At 39.9% G+C, this 23,877-nt stretch overlaps 3 protein-coding genes across 5 annotated transcripts; 1 reads left to right on the forward strand and 2 right to left on the reverse strand.

Annotated features, from left to right (window-relative positions):
• Nucleotides 1–4,402: 4,402 nt before the first annotated feature.
• agpat9l (1-acylglycerol-3-phosphate O-acyltransferase 9, like) lies at nt 4,403–11,419 on the forward strand. 2 transcript variants are annotated; one of them, XM_083912224.1, is made up of 14 exons: nt 4,403–4,468; nt 4,798–4,991; nt 5,120–5,186; nt 6,611–6,759; nt 6,867–7,012; nt 7,728–7,802; nt 7,940–8,029; nt 8,121–8,214; nt 8,298–8,413; nt 8,810–8,865; nt 9,093–9,178; nt 9,292–9,420; nt 9,543–9,622; nt 10,070–11,418. In XM_083912224.1, exons 2-14 carry the CDS (start codon nt 4,848–4,850, stop codon nt 10,173–10,175), a joined length of 1,338 nt encoding a protein of 445 aa, XP_083768350.1. In that variant the 5' UTR covers nt 4,403–4,468; nt 4,798–4,847; the 3' UTR covers nt 10,176–11,418. The 2 variants fall into 2 exon arrangements, with proteins under 2 accessions (XP_083768350.1, XP_083768351.1); XM_083912225.1 differs by lacking the exon at nt 4,403–4,468 and having other exon boundaries at nt 4,850–4,991; nt 5,120–5,202; nt 6,629–6,759; nt 10,070–11,419.
• Nucleotides 11,420–14,571: 3,152 nt separating this feature from the next.
• myl7 (myosin, light chain 7, regulatory) lies at nt 14,572–16,226 on the reverse strand (the record flags this gene model as incomplete). Its single annotated transcript, XM_083913203.1, has 6 exons — nt 16,113–16,226; nt 15,335–15,410; nt 15,083–15,187; nt 14,918–14,996; nt 14,773–14,825; nt 14,572–14,672 (listed from the first exon to the last, which is right to left on the reverse strand). The coding sequence occupies exons 1-6, from the start codon at nt 16,146–16,148 to the stop codon at nt 14,572–14,574; spliced, it is 450 nt and encodes a 149-aa protein (XP_083769329.1). The 5' UTR covers nt 16,149–16,226.
• Nucleotides 16,227–17,556: 1,330 nt separating this feature from the next.
• gck (glucokinase (hexokinase 4)) lies at nt 17,557–21,260 on the reverse strand (the record flags this gene model as incomplete). Of its 2 annotated transcripts, none has more annotated exons than XM_083911877.1 (10): nt 17,557–17,704; nt 17,922–18,155; nt 18,366–18,521; nt 19,194–19,377; nt 19,495–19,594; nt 19,704–19,799; nt 19,951–20,070; nt 20,283–20,437; nt 20,549–20,711; nt 21,180–21,260. In XM_083911877.1, 10 exons carry the CDS (start codon nt 21,258–21,260, stop codon nt 17,557–17,559), a joined length of 1,437 nt encoding a protein of 478 aa, XP_083768003.1. The 2 variants fall into 2 exon arrangements, with proteins under 2 accessions (XP_083768003.1, XP_083768002.1); XM_083911876.1 differs by having other exon boundaries at nt 20,283–20,452.
• Nucleotides 21,261–23,877: the final 2,617 nt, after the last annotated feature.

The raw sequence follows: 23,877 nt of genomic DNA on the forward strand, positions 1-23,877 counted from the left end.
TAGTATTTTGTTTGGAATTAGAAATTTGGAAAACATGGAAATGTCTGTGTCTCTCCTATATGCAGATTCAATGGAGAATAAACTGTCTAAAAGTTGAACAATAGACCAAATGTGCAAACACGTGCATTCCTTAATTTTATTTGAGCCAGGGACAAATACTTGTTCTTTCCATATTGCTGCTCCAGCTTTTTAACAATCATTTCTATACCTACTTGTTCTAATTTATCATTGTAGCCAACAGGGTTGATATTTGTTTGTTATCAACCAATAATTAGGTTTCAGTGTGCAGGATTGATATACTGTAGATTCAAGGAAACTGGATACTAAGAATATCTTCACATTTAAATATATTGGCTAGTCTCCTTTGAGTCTTTCTGTAAAAGTAGACAAGCTTGTCATTGTTAGTGGTGCACTGTGGAATAGCCCTCTGTAGGATATTATTTATTATTTCCAGAGAATGTTTAAAGCCCCCGTGAACCATGGCGCTCAGGGTAGATGGCTTTTCTGAGACGTATCCTCTGACAGCTCTAACCCCTCTCAATAAATACTTCTGTGTTTACTTCTAATGTTTATCTGCAGCATGTGTGACTAAATGGCTACTCAGATATGACACATTCTCTTCTTCGTTGTCCCGGTCCAGAGGAGACACAGAGGCAGACAATGCAGTGAACTCATTTAACTGTGGAGTCTGAGATTTATAGTTATAGTATTGAAACAAAGCATTTCCAGGTCGTACTACTGGATAACAGGCTTTAAAACAGAATAATGTTTGTTAGATGACTCAATCTCTCAGAAACTACTTTGCAGTAGAGAATGAACGGGATAATGAACGGGCCCTTTGCTTAAAAATAACTTAGTGAACCACTGTTTGCACACAGGCCCACATTATGACAGTTGAGCTTTGAGTCAATCTCAGTCGACCCAACAGCAACAATAACAACACTAACGGGTCACTGGGGTGTTCTCCCAACTGGACCCAATAAAACCAGCATGCAACAGATTTGTAGCTGTTGTGTTTGTTTTGAGATTTTAAGATAAAAAAAACCAGCTGTTTTAGAACTAACAAGCACTGCCTATGGAGTGAACACACCCTAACATTAAAGGACAAGTAGTGTGTTGTTGATTAAGTGTTTTACTACACATCTGGGAAGTCTACCTGGTTTAAAATTGCAGGCACAGGCAATTTGCCTAATTTATCAACAATGGATGAAGCTAGCACTGTCTAACTAAATCAAAGTGATTAATGAGAGGATAGATGGATAGATTTTAGATATTAAATGCGTCATCACAACCTATTTTCCTGTATGTTACTGTGGAAGAAAGGCAGTTTTATTTTGCCAAGTATACAAGTATTCATCTTTTTATCATTCCCACAGACATTACCCTAACTGACCCCCTGAAGTCCCCTGTTACAGTAATGTGCAACAGACTGTGAAATGTCTGAACCTGGAAAATAATCAGGACCTTTTGTTAGCCTTAGGTGTGAGAGAGAGACTTTAGCCACATTCTTCATCAAGGTTCTCCCTGTGTTACGGTCTGTTACATGTCTGAGAGATTTGGGGCATTTCAGTATAATTGTTTCCTAAAATGCATCAGTTTCAGAGAAGCATTTTAGCAGCGGGGTTAGTGCTCTCAAATGAGAAGAGAAACTGAAGATCATCATACGAGTCCAAAAAATAACAACTCCAATGACATGAAGCTGATGCACCAGTATAAGACTGCATTAACACCAAAGCGGGTGTTGTGGTAAAAACGCTGGTCCTCCCATTCACTTGACTGTGGTAGTGTGTTAAGGCTCCGACAGTTGGGACCACAGGGGTTGCCAAAAAAATAACATGTTGAAACTTTTGGAGAATAAACCCAACATCATACTGTGGTGGCCAATCACACAACCAGCGATTAGACAAAACTAAATTAAATGTTACGTTATGTTTCACTTGTAGTCACTCAATTTGGCCTTGTGCACCAGTTTAAGCCCCACTGAAATGAAAGCCTTTGCATCCTTTTTTCTTTAATCTGTTGATGCGGACAGACACAGACACAGACAGATCACTCGTAGGGCCCAGCCTACTGGCAGCATAGGTAATGCTATTACCACCATGGACCATTTAGGTGACACCCCACACAAACGTGCGCTAATCGCCGCATTGACCGAAGTGGTGTAATATTTTTTCTTCTTTTATTTTTCAGTACAGAAATAGCCACCAGTCACGACAGTGATGCTGGTATTGTTTTCAACTTTTTGCATCTGTGTGTCTCATCATGGCAAAATGTGGTCCTGCAGACGCTTACTGTCGCCGGAACTACCACAGAGGCAGTTTTGAGTAATTTGCCAGGTGTTTATTAGTCGGTCTGTCTGTCTGTCCGTGGCCAGATTTTGTCACTGTGAGCGTCCCAACTGCGCAAGTTACAGTCATGATCAAGGTGTGTAGATGAGATCAAAATGAAGGCCGAGTTCAAAAATAGGTGTGATTCCCCCCATTTACCCCCCTGGCATGATAACCGTGCAAGATACAGTCATGAAACAGGTGTGTTGAAAGGAGGGTAGGACATATACTGTATGTATGTGTAAATATACTGTATATACGTAGCTTTCATACATATTTGGTGGTCTTCATCAGTGAATAGTTTTCTCTGACTAAATTGCTTCCACGAAACTCAAGAAAAAACTAATATAAAGATTGAATATGGAGAATGAGCAGAACACCGCCGTCTAGTGTCTCAAGATCATAGTCGCAAAAACAAAATATAATTACAGCACTCAGGTTGCCAGGTTGGTCTGACCCGGCCCAGTAGCCTACAGGAGACCGGAGTCTGTTTGAGCCTGTTTGAACCCATCCCCTCCAGCAAATCACACCATAAAAACAAGTATTGCAGACTGACAGTTACTGTTAGCCGTTACAGCTAAGTAAACATGAAAGTTAGCTTACGATCAAGGAGAAACTTAGCCGTTTGGGTGTGCGTTTTAATGCTGTTGAACTCCTTTAGCTCAGTCCATCAAGTGTATGCTTGGCCTATATTGACTCTGGTTTCTACCAGTCTCCGGTCACTCAGCTGCTGGGACAAATAAGCAGGTGCAGGATTGGACAAACTCCATTTCACCCAGTGCCAGCCTACAATAACGGCATCTAACAACAGACAACCCGGGCAACCTGCAATACCCAATGCTACTGACAATGTAAACAGAACGTGATAGAAAGTCATTTTCAAAAATGCTTAAATATTAATTCAGACTAAATATATTTTTATGGAAAAGCAATACCTTCATTCTGTACCCCTCAAAACGCCCCCTGTGTGTATTATTTATTTTATTTTAAATATAGCTTTTAATGAAGATTTTACATATTCAACTTTTAAATAATAATTTTGTCATTCATTTGAAAAACTTGAGAAAAAGACTTTCACTTTTAGAGCAGAAGATCATTTGAGCAAAGGTGAACTGAGCGATTCAAATGATTCAAATGAAATTGGACTCTTAACCACCGCTTTTGAGATAATTGTAAAAAACACAAAGCAGGGGTTCAGATCGGATGTCAGGACAAAAGCGTTGTTGTTTTTTTGCTCTTATGCAACTCATACCATGCCACCTTATGTAAATCACAACTTCTTAGAGGCTCACCATCAATCAAACAGTACTGAACAGGGATCATTTTCTGTGCTTACCTTTCTTGTCTATTTGTTCTAAACAGCCAACAGCGTATCACTGCTTACTTAACTGTTATATTAGTAAATCATCATTTTAAGGGTCTGGGGTGCATGTAATGTGTACTCACACCCATTTTCACCATCTTCCTTGTCTCCCAGTGTATGGGAGTACTTTATGCATGATTAATTGATATGGATGAATATTAAAAAATATGAAGCCCTTTTTTAAAAAAAAAAAAAAGCATGCTGACCATCAGCGTTTGTGTAAGAAACTACCCGTTCATTTATGTTGTAGTGGAGGAGACCGGAGATGAAATGTGGAGTCAGAAATATATTTGTCCAACATTATTTGTTCCAACATTTCAATCATTTCTTTTTAGATGTGAATCTGAAATGTGAAGAATGTGAGGTCTGAAAATACATTTATTCAGTTTTGATTTTGAATAATGTTGGGTATTTGTGTGTGTGTGTGTGTGTGTGTGTGTGTGGGGGGGGGGGGGGGTTCATAAATTCTGCACCCATGATGACACAGCGGCACCTGAAGGAATTTGCATCCCACCTGCCAATTTGAGTGACTTTCTGTCGTACGATGCTTGCACGGCCACCTTTATCGGGGGGAAAAATGGACCCAAAAAAACAACCAGCATTTCCCCACCAAACATGAATAATGAGCCACGTGTATGCATTTCCTTTCCTGTCCACAGGGGGCGCTGTTGCCCGGTGCTCCGTGAACTTTGTTCCAGTAGTAAATGGGCGTGTTTGCTCTCTGTGCTCAGACCTTTGTATTCCTCAAGAGGGAAGGACATGGATGCAAGTTTTTCAGGTAAGAAATGCTCGTGCAACGTGAAAATACAGACATACAGCAATAGGAACAGAACGATTGCAGTCTTGATTTACAGTCTCTCGTAGTCTAAAGGTGTCCTGTCACAGTTTGGTTATTCATAGATTTGTTTATACTGGCAGGAATGTGACAGTGATCGCCTGTGTTTCTGTGCAGTGTACTGTGACCTGTTGAGGCCGTACTGCGTGTCAACGTTTCATTTAAATAAACTTGCTCGCCTTGTCATTGTGGTTGTTTTTGTTGACCTTCATATGTTGACACAAGTGAGTTTTTGATGATGGATTTGTCTTGCCTGTGCCTCCCCCATACAGGACTGCAGTACATCTGAGCCACAGGGCTGCTCTCGGGGAATAAGGTGGAGATGGAGGACTTCTGGGCATTGGCCCTTTGGGCACTGAAGATTTGGTTGTACCTCATAATCTGCCTCATCATGATCCCAGCCATGTTTGGCTTCTCACTAGGCATCTCTGAGACCTACATGACCTTCCTGGTGAAAACCTTAGAGGTACTGCTGTTCATATTGTTGTGTTAATCACAGATGTACATGCTTTATGTGCAGATTCACATCCACTGGTCCACGTACTGTAGGTAAGATATGAATGCCTCCTGTCCTCTATCTGTCCTTTTCTACAGTGGGCCACTCTGAATATAGAAAAGGTATACGCAGATGAACGAACAGTCAAAGCCTCTGCATCCAATGGTGAGTAGTATACTATGTATATGGAAATATGTTCTAAATAAGCTAAATCACTCTTCTAAATAAAAGTTGCTGTTATATCCTTTATTGTGAAAGATGGGGGTTTAGGGACATATATGTGTGCTGCTGCAGAGCTGGATTTCATAAGAAACTATATTACAAGTCTTGGCATGCATGTTGCAATGATATTGCCCTGTTTTAAAAGAGTAATTCATTTACCTATTGAATTCAAAATGCTTTGTGTTTTGGTCTACAGTTGCATTTCTTAAGTGATGATAGTCCTGTGACCTTGTTTTATTTTGAACTATAGGACTGTGTCCTCTGCACCAAGCAGCCTCAGTCTCCTTTACTCTGTTAATTTGAGAACTTTAATGACTGACAACAAGGTGAAGTTGTTCTGGAAATCTCCCGACGCAATCAACTCTTTATCAGTCATTCTTTATCAGTCAGAGGGGGTTGTCCCTTGCTGTAACACTTGAAGACATAACTAATCTCAGCCAAATGTGGCCTCTGTAAAGTCCAAAGTGTGTCAGCGTTACATTTTTTAAATGTGAGCGAGGAATACAAGAAGTGAAAGTGCTTCATAAACAGAGATATGACAGACATTTTTTCTGATTGTTGGTATTGAATATTGAATAGAGAGTTTGCTACTCAAGGTTTTGGACTTTGCCTGCTGAGTTATCAGATAATGTGGAGTCTAAGTTGAGACCAACCCTTAACTGTTCTGAGACCTGTTAGATACCAGACAGTGAAACCTTCATTACTTAAGACTGCTCTCTGAACAGCTCAGTCCTCATTTTATTCTGTATTTCAGGTCAAAACGTGTACATTTTAGGTGGATTGTTGACATATTTTGTTGGTTAGGATGACTTTTCTTGCGAAGTCCATGCTGTGATGAGAAACCTAATGCAATATCTCTTACTGTATCAGTTCCCGTATTTATTGAAATCAGATTAGTCTGTGTTATTATGCCAAATGACACATGTTGTGCATCTTCATGCGAAGCAGACTTGCTGTTTAATTTCTCTTTCTCTCCTGAAGTACATGTCTCAGAATGGTAATATTACAGAATACTGTATGCTTTGATTCATCAAAGCATACAGTATTCTGTAATACAATATTGTAATATTCTGTAATACAAATCATTATGCATTTTAGTTTTGTATTTTTATATCTTTATTGCCATGTACAGAATACACTCATCCCACCAGAGTCTCCTCTGTGGAAGATGAGTTTGTCCCACAGGCTCTTGTTCCTGACGATGCCCTCCCCAAGAAACACATTCTTGAATGAACTTTGATTAATTGTCTTCTGTTCACTGAAACCATCTCGTCTTCGGACGCTATCAGCGCAATCTTAAAAGATAGGGCAAGGCAGCCTGACTCATCTTCCAGATTGCTGAGATAATCATTTTGTGTGTGTGTCAGGTCTCATCCAGAGGGAAGATGGCTCTATGGTGAAAGAGTTTGAGGACCTCAGACGCAGTCGCCCCAAACCACCAGTGGGCGGGGATTTTACTCTTAGTGACTGTTTCTACTTCTACCGAAGAGGAATTGAAAGCATTGTAGAGGATGAGGTACACTTTGATTTCATTAGTAAGAAAACAATTTATTATGTCAATGGTATTCAGTGTCCTTTATATGCTAGTCTGATTTATTTTATTTTATTCATTTCTAAATGCAGGTGACCCAGCGGTTTACTTCAGAGGAGCTGGTGTCATGGAACTTACTGACTCGCAACAACAACGACTTCCAGTACATCAGTCTGAAGCTGACCCTAGTCTACGGCCTTGGCATCTTTGTGAGATACTGCATCCTCGCCCCGCTCAGGTACACCCATAATGAAAAGAGTCTGCTGGCTGCAAAATTAAGATGTAGTGATACAAATTCAATGTTTCCCTCCAGACAGAAAAAGGTTGAGTCAAACCTCATTAAGAGTAGATTTAGAACCACTTTTTCTGGTAAACTCAAAATTCAAAGTTCTTTCCTCCTTCTCAGCTCAACAATGGTTTCAGACGTGTTTTGGGACAAGATTATATTTGTGTTTTTTGGCCAGTGTCTCCGCCATTTTATTAGCTTCCTCTTGGATGCATGCTTAGGGTTTGGCACCTGGTCGTAAAATGCTTCTCTAGGTTGACACCCAGAAAAGTCCCGAACACGACAGAATAAGAAGATACAAGCAGAGGGCAGAATATCTGCAGATACAGACACCGCCACACACTTCTAATGGGCAATATGTGATGATTGAGAGGAATTATTTTTTGTCTACATTGTTTTGTAGGAAAATCCAACTTATTGTACCTTTTTAAAAGCTTAACCAGCACCCAGATGTGTAGGTGTTTGGCTTAACTTCACAAATAACATTGTTGGCACATTAAAACCAGCCAACTTCTAACAACGTGCCATCAGACAATGCTTTTATTGTATTTTGTGAGGGTATAATTTTAATTTGACCTATTTCATTTTGTTCAGCATGCATTATGTGTATGAGTGTTTATTTTTTCTGCTGGATAAATGAGGAATAAATGTTTTCCACCTTCTGCAGGATACTTCTGGCCTGCATTGGTCTCACCTGGCTGGTCATAGGAACGTCTGCAGTTGGATTACTCCCCAATTGGAGGTGATTACAAACCACACCAATAATATATATATATATATATATATATATATATATATATATATATATATATATATTCCATATCTGTGGAGATGTTTCCTTCCTCATTTGTTCTTTCATGCATGTGTGTGTGTTTTCAGGATGAAGTTCTGGCTCAGTGAATGGGTCCATGTAATGTGCTACAGGATCTGTGCTCGAGGACTCTCTGCCACCATCCGCTATCACAACAGGTAAGTGAGCCTCCTCATCTTGTAACTTTCTCACAATCAGATCAGGAATAACATCTGATACTGATTCCATGACTCCACCTCACAACAACAGGGAAAATAAACCCCAAAAAGGAGGAATCTGTGTTGCCAATCACACCAGTCCTATTGACATTGTGATTCTCTGCAACGATGGGTGTTATGCTATGGTACGAATACGTATTATTTTAATATTTCTAAACTGTTAATTATTCATGTTCAATCTTTACATGCTGCCGTAAATGTTTACCAGGTGGGTCAGGTACACGGAGGTTTGATTGGAGTCATCCAGAGAGCCATGGTGAGGTCCTGTCCTCATGTCTGGTTTGAGAGAGCAGAAATGAAAGATCGCCATCTAGTGACCAAAAGGTCAGTTTTCCACTCCTTAACTCCAGCACGACTTTGCAGGCCTGTCTTTGTATGTCTTCCTCGTCTGTATTTTGTCTCTGTGGCTGCTCTGGCATCAAGAGAGGCTGGCATTGTCCTGGCAGTTAAATCCTCTAAAGTTCAAACAAGAACAGATATGTTTTGGAAAGATTATACTGAACAGTGACTCATGCAGTTTGGATTCCAGTATCTCATGCAGTAATATCACTTCTTCACACAGAGACTCCTTCCAGATGTTTTAAGTATTGTCCTGAATATGAAAACTCTCTCTATCTATCTGTCTATCTGTCTATATATCTATCTATATCTATATCTATATAAACTGTATATACATACAGTCGGGAAATGGTTTCCATTACCTCTTTGTGTTGCTTCCAGGTTGAAGGATCATGTAAATGACAAGACAAAGCTGCCCATATTGATATTTCCAGAGGGTGAGTGTGACCATGTAGAGAGATAGAGTTACTTGATCCACAGTAGTTTTATGTCTGTCTTTGTATCATCAAAGATAAGACTCAGTAAATGTTGTTATTTAAGCCTAGTGCCGCCTGATGACAGTCTGGCCACTCAGCTATGACAAATGAGCTGCTAGTTCATGTGGGTTTGGACAGAGCTCACACAACTCTGTTCCCTTTAATCTCCTGATGTCTGGTTTTCACAGGAACCTGCGTCAATAACACATCTGTCATGATGTTTAAAAAAGGGAGTTTTGAAATTGGAGCTACGATATATCCAGTAGCCATTAAGGTACATCAGTCCTGCCTGTCAATCTCCACCTTTCACTCAAATGTTTTCTCACATACTTTCATTATTTACAGTCCCTCACTGCAATTTTATATGCTTTCTTTAACTCTTCCCAGTATGACCCAAAGTTTGGAGATGCTTTCTGGAACAGTTCCAAGTATAGTATGGTCAGTTACCTGCTGAGGATGATGACCAGCTGGGCCCTCGTCTGTAACGTCTGGTACCTGCCAGCCATGCACCAACAGGTGTGTATGAAGTGCCGAAGCACGGGAGCACAAAGAAACATGTTATTTCTTTTTGTCTTTATATTTTATTTGTACACACACACAGACACAAACTGAGTTTGTTGTTCATTCAAAAATGGCAGGAGGGGGAAGATGCTGTCCAGTTTGCCAACAGAGTGAAGTCAGCCATCGCTCACCAGGGAGGGCTAATCGATCTACAGTGGTAAGATTCAACCTTTTCACTTCTGTTTAGTTGATAGTTGTCTATCTGTTCTGAAGTATTTTTCTTCTCTTTTTGACTTTTATTTGAAGAGTATATGGAGTTGAATCCAGGTCAGAGCTTAACCTGTGACTAAGAATAGTGATTTACACTATTTACATTTACATAATTGTACCATTACATCACAACTGGCGGGTAAAAATCTTTCTGTAAGTTAAACATTTACCTAATGGCTTTTTGAAAAGGTTTCCAAAGGAATGTTAAAAAAATGTGATCCACGGAGGACCATGTTTTCCTTTTTAAGTGAATGTCAAACATGAGAAACATAAAAAAAAAAGTGCTTTTTTTTGTATATAGTCGGAAAGTGATATCTATTGACATTGAACAGATGTGGTTACAAGACTAGCACCACTCTCAGTTTGTCCTTTCTCCACCTGCCTGCCTCTGCAGGGATGGAGGCCTAAAGAGAGCAAAGGTGAAGGAGTCTTTTAAAGAGGAGCAGCAGAAGCAGTACAGCAGCATGGTGGTGGGAGACGACAGCAGCAACAGTGACTGACATCCTCAACCAGTACGCTGTACAAACCCCTGCCCTGTTTCCGAGGGGATATACACTGGAAACAGTCCTCTCCCCTCTAGTATGTTCCCATCCACTGAACCTGACCGGGAATAATTTCAAGTGGAACACACTGTGAAACCTCAGGTACAGCAAAGGAGGAGAGTCTCCGTGATTCACAGAAAACACGAGTGCAATATGGAACTTTATGAGGAGCAGAGTGTGACTGTGAAAAGGGAAAGTTTTCACTGCTGCTGAACTGTAGGTACTATTGTGATTGGATGTTAATGCTGAGATTATGCTTTGAATGACTTTTATGATTTGCAGACAAGCCAGAAAAACTGTATTCTTTCATTGTTTTTAAATATACATTTTAGTTTACAATTTCTATCCCCATTGTTTTATTATGCAATGGCAAAAAGAACCTGGAGGTATTTTGTAGTTGTACTATTTTATAACTTAACGTGAAATATTATTTAATCCATGTACTGCAACATAATTAACACTGAACAGCACCTGTGTCACATAGTTTTCACTTAAAAGACAGCCTGTCTGTTTGTTATTGAATTTAACACTGACATAATACACTGATAGTTTCTGCACTGTGTTTTTGGTAACCTTTGATCCCTCACCCTTTTCTAACAGAACAAAGGTAAAGCATGGAAAGACAAGGTTTTTTTTGCACATATATGATGATATTGAGTGTGAAAGATGGTTCATTAAATGTTCACATGAGATGTGTCTTCCTTAAAGGAGAACACAAAGCCGAGACTTTTTACATCTCTCTCCGCTGGGTAGTTTTTCTGAAGTGTGATCCTCACTGCTGTTGGTTTTCTGTGGGTTTTCCTCTTTGGCTCCTAAAAATGAAATAAAGACGGAAGAAATTCACTCAGTGTAGCTGTGGGAATGTTCATGCAATCTTGAGATTTATATATATATTATTTGTTTCCAAAGTCTGTTCTCACCATCGTTCTCACTGTCGTTCTCACTGTCGCTCTCACTGTCGCTCTCACCGTCGTTCTCACCGTCGTTCTCACCATCGTTCTCACCGTCGTTCTCACCATCGTTCTCACCATCTTTCTCATCGTCATTGTCATTATCATTTGGATCTGTGCTGTCATGGGTGTTGTCCTGTGTAAAAACAAACATCCCAGTGCCACACTGTGTCTGACAACCTCCAAACCAGTTAGTTTCAATCCTCTACTTGTACTCACCTGCAACAAGTTACGTTTGTTTTTCTTTCTCTGTTTGAGTTCCTGATATCTGCAAATGCCAACCATGAAAATAAGTTTACATATGATTGCCAAGAAACTCAGCTGAATCTAATTTATTCACAAATGTGTTACAGACAACAACTAGTGTGTCTTTAAACGGTGACTTCCTCTCTCATTTTTTTTTTTTGTGAGTCAGCCAGGAGAAACAAATGTTATAGTGGAATATTTATGAGCCTGATTAGTGCCTCACATCTGTGTCTCCCTCTGCAAAGATCAAATGACAAACAGGTTGCTGTTGATTCAGACCAGTAGTGTTTAAGCTGCTTTTATCTCTTGGCAATAAAAGCTAATAAAGCTGCTCTGTTGCAAATCTGTGAATTTACCTCACAATGGTTTCTAAAGTCAGAGCAGCCCTGTCTCTAACAGTCTATTATCACAGATATCTCGTGTGTTTACTGTAGGCTATGCTTTTAGATTTAGCTAGCTATTAGTTATGTTTTCATCACTTATGTGTTGCCATTATTAAAGTAGCTGCTGGGGGATGGTGATAACATCCGCATGCACTGGTTACAGCTTGTTTGTTAAATAACATCTGCATGTGAATTTGGCCTGCTACAATTTGTTTTCTATCAGTAAATGTTAGTCAATAGATGTGGTTCTAACATATCTTAAAATGCACTGAATTTCTTTCTTTACTGAAATCCCATTCTGTGCTTTGAATGACAATAACCTGTTGTGTGCACTGAAAAGTCACAGCAACAGTGTTACTTAAGGTACACCTGTTAGATTACATGTGCAGCATGCTACCCACCGTTGCAGATATGAGTCACAGTTTCTGTTGGCAGGTTTGGTCTTCTTCCTCTGTCCATCTGGTTTCCATACCGTGCTAGTATCTACTCCAACATCCACCCTGCCTGCAGCTCCAGGTGCAACAGGCATCTCTGTAGAACTCGGTAGAACTACAGATTTCAGAAATCCAACGTTAACTCTCAACCATTTGGATGCAACCCTGCTTTTGCAAATGTGCTGAAAGAAGTGGAGCTTCCTTTGCAGTATTACACCACACACACACACCTCCTGGTCCGCTGTGTTCAGTGTGAGCAGGAAAATGTGGCTGCGGAGTTTATGGGGGTGTTTGTTGTTGTATCCATAGCAACAGTGTACCCAAAGAATGGAAGAGCAGTGTTAACTCTGTGAATGTGATGGAGCCACTGACATTTTTACTTTATTTTACTTTGTTCTAAGATATTTACATATAGTCCTATATGCATATACATAGAGTCTGTGGACAATACTTTTATCACAAAAGCTTTTACCGAAAAACAGCCTTTGTCATAGTGATGCATTATTAAGTTTATCCATCGGTCCCAGACGCGCTGGTTGTTACTCTCTCAATATACAGAGGACCAGAACAAAAAGTGACAGTAACATAAATTACTACTGTAAGTGCTGTTGCATAAAACATAAAGCGCGTGTTATAATAAATAGTTAATAATAAAGGCAATATTTTAATGTAATGTAAAGATGATAATGAACAATGAGTTGAAGGTGAAGGGCGGCACGGTGGTGGTCTGGTGGTGGCTGTCGACTTCCTCCCACAGTCCAAAGACATGCAGGTGTTAGGTTCATTGATGACTCTAAGTTGCCCGTGAGGGTGAATGGTTGTCTGTCTCTGTTTGTCTCCATGTGCCCAGGGTGTAAACCGCCTCACGCCCGATGTCACCTTTGATCGGCTCCAGCACGTGTACTGGTCCCTATTTCACATTTCCCGTGGCGGAACTAATGTTCGTTACAGCCGAACAGCCTTGTTCACATTAACAATGAAAGCGAGTAGATGTTGAACGACATGTGTCTGTTCTGAGAGCTACAGTGAGAACTGATACACGGCAGGAGAGACGGCCCGACGAGGACACAGCGCATCAGACGAAGAAGCCCATGATGAACGGTCATTAGCATCGGCGATCGGACTGTGTTAAAAGCGCAACTTTCAAGCCATGGCCAAGAAGTGGTCTCGCGCAAGCTTCAAGATAAGGTGGAGTGAGAAGTGGTTTAACTTGAAACTGCAACAAGTGACACAGATCTATTACCTTTGCCAGTGGCGTAGCTCAGTTACCCGGGGCCCCTTGCAGAGTCCAACCATGAGGCCCCTCCACAAACCAACACAGGCCGACCACTCACTCTGCAGATTTAGCCCCGGAATTCTGCATTAAGTTTATGTGCCTACGTTACCTCTATGTTTGCTGTATATGAAACAATGAATATCTTTATGGAAGCGCACGTCCTCAAGGAGAGCCATCTCTTTCTGTAGCCCTGCCATCTATGGAGCTCCGCCTGCCGGCCCTTCATTTTCTCCTGTGCCAAAACGTTCCTGTCTGTTAAGGGGAAGGTTTTCATTGCCACCGTTTGCACAAGGTTGCCGATCATGGGAGAATTGTTGGGTCTATGTAAACCATAATTGAGTTGTAGAGTGCGGTCTTTACCTACACCATAGGTAAAGTGAGATAACTTTTGTTATGAATCGGCACTGTAAATCAACTCAAATTCATGCGACGGCGCACGGGCTATTCTACTTCACCTTCCTTCACCCACGATGGCCACGTACCTCGATCTGGCGACATTGGGCTCTGCGCTGATGCAGCCCCCTGTCTCTCAGTGTCAGTCATTACCTCTCCTCCTCCGGCGCTTTCAAACCATGCCTCATTGTTGTTGCTGCCATTCTTTGGGGGCATGAGTGATAATTCTCATAAATCCATCCATCCAGACAACCAAACTACCGTCACCATCATAAACAAGGTAGTTCAACACCAGAAGTCCATCCACAGCCTTAACTCAACTGCACTGCCAACATTTCGGGCTTCTAACTCCATCGCCTCATCGGATCGAATTGTTCAGAATTTTACTTTGGGATCACTGCTATTGTAATGAGCTTTTTTGTCTTGTTCCATATACAGTTAACAGAATGAGCATTTGTAATCAACAAATAAGCTTTACAAAAAAACTTTATTCTCAATAGCATACAAACAAGTGAGTAATTTTTTGATACGAACAGAACTGCAGCAGTTATAACTGCTGAACAGTCGACGTTGAATTAATCAGGTTTTCCATCAATCATGATCGTTTCTGAATGATAACCAGCCAGCTATCTGCATGTTTGGAGGACCTGTATAACCCGACTACAGTACTTGTTAGGATTCTTCCTTCTCATCTCCATGCGTGATGGTGTAGCAGAGTGACTTGTAGTCGATGTTGCCAGTTGGATCGATGGGAGCAAGAGCGAAGGCCTGATCTGCCTAGAGTTTTATGAGAGATAAGAGATTTTCCAGGTGAAAATGATAATCTTAAAGAATAGTTTGAGGGTCTGTCGAGTCTTTAGAAATAGAAAACACAAACCTCTTCTGCTGTGAATTTATCAGCCTGGTTCATCAGTAATCGTCTAAACCTGGATAAACAAGATACAACATTTTTAAAAGGATATGATAAATAACTAAAACATTGTAATATTAAAGCTAATATGGAAAATTAAGATCTTACTCATCCTTATTAACAAAGCCTGTCGCATTGGGGTCAAAAAGTTTGAAGGCAGCAAGTATAGTGTCTTCAGGATCGGTGCCTGGAGAAAAACAAGGCAGTCAAGCATCTTCTAAAAGTTCATCAAAACAGGAACGATTTATTTGAACATCAATGAAAAGCTCTCACCGTTGAGTTTCTCCCCAAAAAGAGTCAGGAACACGGTGAAATTTATGGGACCCTTCCCCTCATTCAACATCTCATCCAGCTCCTCATCCTTCACATTAAGCTTCCCTGGGACAGAAACACACATAGGAAACTCATTTAAACAAATATATCAAATGCAATAAGAAATGCAGGTTGCACCAACAGTCACTTTTATTTATTTTATATTAACATTAATAGATTAAAAACGTAAAGAGTTAAAGATAAAGAAAATACCCAGCTGTCCATAGGTCTCCCTCAGGTCCTGTTTTTTGATAACACCATCTCTGTCCTGGTCAATGCAGCCAAAAGCCTGTAGAATAAAACACAAATTATAATAATGATGAAACATAAAAATAAAATATGATATAGCCCAACATTTGAAGCTTTTTTTCTTTTAAACTACTGGAGGCAGGACCTATTTCACCCTGCATGGTAAAAATGTACGTTAAATTGCAAATTTTCCTGTAAAATTAGCTCTTTACAATCGGTACTTCAGAATTTTATTTAGTACATCTCCAAGGGAATTCTACATCATTCGTTATTGTTAAAATAAAAGGATTGTTGCGTTGATCTTTTATATGGATTCTGGTACAAAGAGCTGTTTTCTAAAAATAGAAAGGGTAACAATTACAGGTTGTGCACATGCAATTTTTTTTCTAAATATTGATCGATTAACGTAAAATGTGAACATTTATCCTATTTTTGTAGTTTTTGGTTCAAATGAACAAAATGTAGCTTGTGTAACAATAAATAACTGCTTCAGAGAATCAAGTTATTACCTCAAAATCCATATGCATTTTAATCTTTCTTGCATTAAATACAATTATTTGCAATGGGAAATACTTTTCAACTATACAGTTTGTTTAAATGGTTGCTCCAATCATTCCTCAAGAAGGTGAATTACTTGAATATCCCTTTTCCCCTTCCTTTGCATGGATTTAAAAAAATAAAATATATATATATAATATAAATAGGGAGCTGTTAAGAGTCAGGACAAGATGGAATACTGTACCTCCTTGAACTCCTGTATCTGGGACTGCTCAAACATGGAGAAGACATTGGAGCAAGACTTCTGTGCTCCCCTCTGTCTCTTATTAGAAGCCTTCTTGCTTGCCTGAGAAGATGAACACAAATAATACAACAGTAACAATTATACACAATAAAACGATCGCTCAATGAGGTTTTCTTTTTGAATCATCACTGTTGGAAAAGTATCAAAAGACTGAGAACGCTGACTGACTTACCATGTCTGAGTGATCGTATGTGGACCCTCAGCAGAGGTGTGATGCTGGGGTGGGTTTTTATGTACAGCCCATCTTATCTTCTACCCTCCTATAATAGCCTGTGGTGGGCATTACAGTCCCTTACATGGCCATGACTGCTCTCTGTGTGGCACTGAAAGGACCTGATAAGAGATGAAGCAGCCAGGATTCCTCTGGGCTGGAAAATAGAGATACCAAGAGCAGAGAGGGAGAAGAGGAGACAGGGCAAAGTGACCTCAGACATTTGACAGTCACTCACCAAACTCCTCATAGGTCAAATCATGCTTTACCTTTAACTTTAATGTATTTTCTATGTGCACTATTATCAGGACTTCCCATTGTGCAATTCTACACATTTCCTAAAAAAATATAAGGATTTCATGACAATCAAGTTAATAGCATATGGACTATATTCTCACTGTTTTTTTTAATGCCCTGATTTAAGCTGGTATATTATCTAGGACCACTGATATAAGTATGGACTAACTCTGGAGACTTGTCTTGATTTAAGTCATAACTTCAAGATTTGTTAACAGGTTCACATAACTATAAAAGCATAAATTTTAGCCGTGGCATTAAACCTCAGTCATAATTGGCAATAAAAAAAACAATAGCATAACGTATATTAGTTTCATTTTTATTTACATTCACACCCAAAGCACATTTCACCAGGCACATGTGAAAAAACTGCAACCTACTCTCTAACACACATAAAGTTGTAAATATAACAGTTGAATATACAATACCAAAGAGATATTTCATTGCTCACAAACAGAAGTTACTACATAACAAGGCAATGAGCTTGATTTTTTTCATACTTTACAATAGCATTTACAAAAATAATCCTTGTGTTAAATATGAACAAGTTTGCACAGGTATTATAATATGTCATTGATAATACATCAGACAGTTTTTGAAATGGGCCAGTTCATTCCCAAACTCTATAAACTGGCAGTCATGAGTTCAGAAACTCTGAAATTGGTCTAATGCTACCAAAAACAGCATAATACTTATTGCTTTCTTGTCTGTACATCTTTCAGCTGTGAGTGTCTACTTTGCTGACACATCCCTCAGAGTCTGGCAAAGGCCAGAGCTGTCTGCTGTGGATGACATGTCATCAATGTTCTCAGATCAGAGTTCAGGCTTCCTTCATCGCTGTCCTGCCGGAACATAGCTCAGTGCACACAATCCCCTTTACTGTGTCAGCAGGCATGCAGCCATCTTACAGGCCACTGCTGAGATAAGGGCGGCTCCACGACCGCTCCCTTCCTCCGACTGAATGAAGGTGATCTCACAGTGAGGTGTGAGGTCCCTGACAATTTTGTGGAACCTATCACGGAAACTGAGATAGAGAAACAACACGTTTAATTTAAAGAATCAGTCAAATCTCCAACTGTCCCAACTAATTTCTTTTTTCCAATAAAGTGGATTTGGGGGATTTTTCAGTAAAGAAAAGAAAAACTGCATTTTGGGTAAATCAAATCACATAGTTCACCATTACTTAAATATATTAAAAAAGCTGAGATTTTCAAAAGTCAAAAACACGGGGCATTCCTCACCATGGGTGCAGCTTGTAGACAGATCCGTCAACCCCCACTGTGATCTTCAGGGCTTCCTGGCTGCGTCGCTCCCGCATAAGGTTGATCACAGCAGCAAGCCCTGCTCCGCACATATGAGCAGAACGAGTGGAAACACTCTCACAGACCAGACGAACAATGTCACAGTCCAGTTCTGACGGCAGAACACCCAGTGAGGACAGGATGTTGTAGATTTGTTTTCTGTCCCCAGTGTCACTGAAAAAAATGTCAAAAGGCAAAATTAAAAAAAGAGCTTCATCGACATACGGTGTGATATGCAGTGATTGTCTACATAGATTATTAATGTTATAATCATCTTCATCACCAGTCATCTTGTGTTTTATTTTCATAGGCAACATATCTATTTTAAAAATTGTCTTTAGTGGGGGGTCAACTGCAACCAGGTTAGGATTCACAGATGCTCACCTCTCCATCTGTGAGACATAGCGCGTCTCAAAACTGCCACGTGTCTTCAGCAGCTCTGAGGCTTCGCCGTTAAACAGCAGGTCTTCATTCACCAGCTTCATCATAACAAGCCTGACCAGCTCACCCATATACTTCCCGCTGATCAGCTTCTCATATCTACAAGAGACAAGAATAAAAGAAGAGACAGGTAACTTTAAACAAATATTGATACGGAGGGTGGGAACGTGAACTCAATTGTTGAAATGGTGGAAGAAACAGGAAGGATATGCACGCCACAAAACACATGAGCAAACAACTTTCTCTTCTTTCAAAGAAGGAGAGCGGATGAGAATGACAAAGTCAGTGCTTAAGAGGCTCAATGAGCCTGGGCTCAACAGTTGTCTGTGTGAAAGGGCTGCCAGCGCTAAGGGTAAACAGCCATTAGGGCGACAGGCAACATAGCAAGCAGCAGAGAGCGGTCATTAATCTGACACCCCCACACACTGACTGACCACTGACGTATGAGGGCTCTGGCCATTTATAAGCATTCTCAGGAAAAACAACTGGTACCTTAGCAACAACACAGAGATGTCAGGTGAGAGTCAGGTGAGTATTGCCACAGAAGGATGGTTGATTCAGAAAAAAAGAAGGGAAAAGGTGTGCGGCAAGTTTTCAACTACAGTATTCCTCTTTCACTCCCAGTACCTTTAAAGCCATATTAGTCAAAACCAGAACACTTAAGTGCATGCACATACAGTGGAAGTTGGAAGACATATGGAGTTGGGTCAAACAAGTGATGAGCTTTCCTATGTGTGAATTTGGCAGCATATTTGAACTGAATGCACTCACAGTTGCTGCCCGGGGTTAATAGAGGTCTCGTCCACCACCCTGTCGTACTCCAGTCTGAACTCCTCCAGCTCCCCGTTGTTTCCGAACGCCCCCCACTCTGTGTTAACACACATCCGACCCTCCTCCCCTTCTACCAGCTCCACAGTCCTCATCTCCTCCATGTAACATGCATTACAACCAGTGCCTGGTAAAAAAATAAATATCAAGATGTGCTTGAGTCTGCATGTCCCTGCATATTAATGTGTCAGCCAGTGCATATCAGTAGCACAGTCATGCTTGAGTGGGTTAAGAAACCACTTACCAACAATCATTCCAACCTCGCAGCTGCGATCCTCGTAATAGCAGGAAATCATGGTGGCTACTGTGTCATTTACCATGGCAACCACATCCATCTCAAAGTCCTAAATTAAAATGTATTTAGAGTCATCCAGCTGTCTACGTGTGTTACAAAACAGTCTTGTGTTGTCTTATAAATAAGAAAGACAATAATTATAAGATGCAGTCACTCACCCCTCGTCTCTTGATAGCATCTCTGAGTAAACCCACAACATTGTTCCCTTCTGCCCCAGAGGCCTTGAAGCCTTTGGTCCAGTTGAGAAGGATACCCTGGGGAAGGACAGAGACAAACCTTAAATGTCTAAACTTTATAATGAATACAGACATTTTATATATCTGGCATGTGAAGTGAATCAAAAAGAGTCTTGACCCATCTTAGTACTGTTTAAAAGTATGTCCAATGTATAGTATAGCATCCTACCTTGTCAATGTCCTCATGCCGTACTGGAAAGGAAAAGGTAAAACCGAGAGGAAGCTTCATGTGCTTGATATGATGTTTGTCCAAAAAGTCTGACATGCACTCTGCTATGTAGTCAAAGAGCTGCAGAGTGAGAAAGAGAGGATTTGAGACATGGAAAAACTGCACTATAATAAGTTCTAGTTTAATTCTGAAGAGTTTAAAAATAACTCTACACAAGATTTTTTTTGACACTCTAAACAGTTACGTAGAGCTAGCTCCACAAGAGCACAGCTGTACTAACTGGTGATGAAAAAGCAACACTTATTGAAAATGAATAAAAAATCAATTCTAACCATTTCAGCAGTGCCTGTCATTGCATCTTCAGGAATGGAGTACATCTGGTTCTTGGTCTCCACCTTCCAGCTCCTCTCCTCATCTTCACCCACCTTCACAAGCATCACACGAAAGTTCGTTCCCCCCAGGTCCAGAGCCAGGAAATCTCCCACCTCTGTCAAAACACACACTACATCTGAACATGTATGTACTGGCTTTACCTGCACAGGTGATAATCATCATAAAAACGGGGGGAAATCCCATGGCGGAAGATTTTAGTATCTACCTGAACCCTCTGGGGTGGAGCAGACGTATGTTGGAAGCATTTTGACACTGGCCTCTTCATGCGTCTCTAAACGCAGTCCTCTGTCCATCTCCCGCTGCATCCTCTTCATGACTTCTTTAAGCTCTTCCGTCTTCAGCCTGAACTCTGACAGGATGTTTTCTACCTGCAACGAGAGGAAAGAAGAGCAGGTCAGGAGCCGCACACGGTCCAGTTAATGAAATACACATATATTCATTTAAAACCATACTTGTAAGTCGGTGAAATTTTGAAAACAAGAAGGAAAAATTAGAAGTGGTAACAGCAAAACAAAGGAATCAGAGCCCATACAAATGAGAAAAAACACTAGTTTACAATACAAAACAATGAAATGAAAGGGATTCTATAAGTTCCCATATACAGTGCAACCATATTTTCAGTAAAGTACAAGGCAAAGTAGTATCTGAACACATAATACAATCAAGCTCCACACCCAGTATTTCTTATGACACAACATGGCACATTTTGTGTATAAAAACTACGGTTCATTCACTTAACAGTCACATGGAACAAAAGAACAAATCCAGAGCAATACTAAACGTACAAAATACCTAAACATCTACAAAGTCTTATCAGACAGAAAAGGGAATCTTACCAGAAGGATTTTATCAACCACAGAGTTGAAGCTACAAGGCATCTTCACCATCTGGTCGCAATGAGAGCTGACACACGGCATCTTCACAGGTTTAAGTAAATGTGTGTGTTTCTAGGTGTGTGGTGAGTGTGTGTCCACCCTGTGTGTGTGCAGAGTCAGTGAAGTGTGAGTAGCACACTTCAGCTGTTTTTATGCTCAGGTGAAGTGGGCTGGTCACACCACATTCAAATGCCAACCCCTTCCAAAACTCACCCCATCTGGCCATTTCAGAAAACACACACACACACACAAACACACACACACAAACACTAACAAACGTGACGTCTACGTGACCTAATTTCTAAAAAGTACGGATTTAGTCTTATGGACAGTTGCAGCCATTTTGACTGAATCATATGTATTGCTATTTTATCTTTGGCTGTTTTCATGAAGCTAATAATGATTGAACATACACATAATACATATTATTATTGTTATTGTTATCACTATTATTACTACTATTATTATTATTATTATTATTATTATTATTATTATTATATACTCAGAATGGCATCTTAAAATAGTGGATTCATGTGGATAATTTAATTTACCACAAAATATTCTTGATCTTGTGTTATAAGTTTTGAGGACTCTTATGATGTTAATAATTCGGTTTAATGCTGCTATCTTAGCCAGGACAACTCTTGAAAAAGACTTTTCAGCACAAGGTTCTATAAACAACATAAACACAAATCATAGTCTCATACTAATCACTGTGATTTGTCAGTGTGCAGAACTGAATACCCATGACTGTTGGGTGTATCAGATGACCTTTTAAACTCATTATTCTTTGCTTTCATGTGGTGGCCTTTGCCCCAGAGCTCACACGACCGACTGAGATTCTACAGCCCACCAACATGACAAATCAAATACATTTGAACCCTGTGGGTCTGAACTCATTCTTTCTTGTTAAGAAGAGCAACATTCAATGTCACAGTATTGCTCAATGAGGGTAAAATTAGTAACATATCTATAATTAGCAACCATGAGGGATGAATGACCTCTAAAACTAACAGTAGTTTGCTGCAGGTTAAGGTTTCCAGTGCTTATCAGCTCTACTCGTTTACCTGACCTGACCAGAATAGGACCTCTGGCTGTGAGGTAACGGTGACCCTCTCCCCCAGTGCCCTGATAGTAGGATGTTAGTCAAAATGACCTAAATACACACACATTTATGTAAAATAATCCAATACTGCTCATAATTTATACCCTCTATCATGTAATATACCACTTAAAGTTCATTTTCTCCTTAAATAACCCCTTGAGTATCTTTAAGTTAAGAGAAAATATTTTTGATGTAATTTCTTGGCTACTGATGCAACATTACAACAATGGACTTGCTTCTATAGATAGATAGATAGATAGATAGATAGATAGATAGATAGATAGATAGATAGATAGATAGATATAGATAGATAGATTGAAAGATAGATAGATAGAAAGAAAGATAGATAGATAGATAGATAGATAGAAAGATAGATAGATAGATAGATAGATAGATAGATAGATAGATAGATAGATAGATAGATAGATAGATAGATAGATAGATAAATACCATAAGCCATAGCCTCTCATCATCAAATACAACTCACTCACATCATGAAGTAAATCTAAAGTCTTGTTTCTTTAGCCTACCTTATCCATCGTATCACAACGAGGATTAAATCACAAGTGCCCCACCGACCATCAGAGGAAATCCCCTCGTTCTTTCCAGGACTTTCGGAGATTCCCAAAATTTCTGCTGTTGCGGTGTTTTAACTGAACATGAAGTTCAAATAATTTTTCCTTTAATGGGACATATTCCCAACATGTTGCAATCTTACTTCCTGCAGATGTATTATGTAAAAACCTTTGGATTTGTCTTCATTCTTGCAGTAAAAGGTCCAGTTAACATCCGCATCAGTGCACTGGATGTGCCATTTTCTCCAACAAACAAGAAAAATTGATTAAAACATTCCCATCCAAATCTTCATTGCTTGGATGCAGAAAAATAGTAAGTTGGCTGTTCTTCTAACTTACATTTTACCTTAATTTCTTAACACAACCAAATAGTTCCAGGAAAGAAAAAAAAAATGTCTTCCCCTGAGGCAGCTGTCCTGTCAGCAGGTGCGCCTAAAGGCTCAGAGGTTTCCATGCCCAAACGATTTCGATGTGTTGCCATGGAAATGAATTACGGGCACACTTCTACCATGGAAAACACTTACCACTGAGTTAAGTAGCCAGGAGGAAATTGTTAAATGGAGCAAGGTTACCAGGGAAAGCATCAATTGAGGGTATGTTTTGGTAGACAAAAAACTTGGTATACTCACAAGCTGTTTAAAACTTTAGACCCATTATGATCATTATTAGTAGCCAATTTATAGGGTCAGAGCACCACTGACCAGGCCCTGGATTTCATCTGTTTCTTCCTCTTCCTCTCTCCAATGATTTGCATTTGGGGTAGCTTTATCATATTCAAAAACTCACCAATCTTCACAAATAATTCAGGAGTGGAAAATATGTACATACCTCATTGATTTTAAAAGTGGGCCTGGCAAAATGGCTCTCTAGCACCCCGTAGAATACAGCCCCTACTCCAAGATTGACGTAAATTTATGAAAGCCAGTAGGCATCTAGGCTATAACTCTTCTAGATGAAAATATTATATCATATATAGCAA

The sequence above is a fragment of the Echiichthys vipera genome (genome assembly GCF_963691815.1).
Source record: "Echiichthys vipera genome assembly, chromosome: 4".
Taxonomy (NCBI): Eukaryota; Metazoa; Chordata; class Actinopteri; order Perciformes; family Trachinidae; genus Echiichthys; species Echiichthys vipera.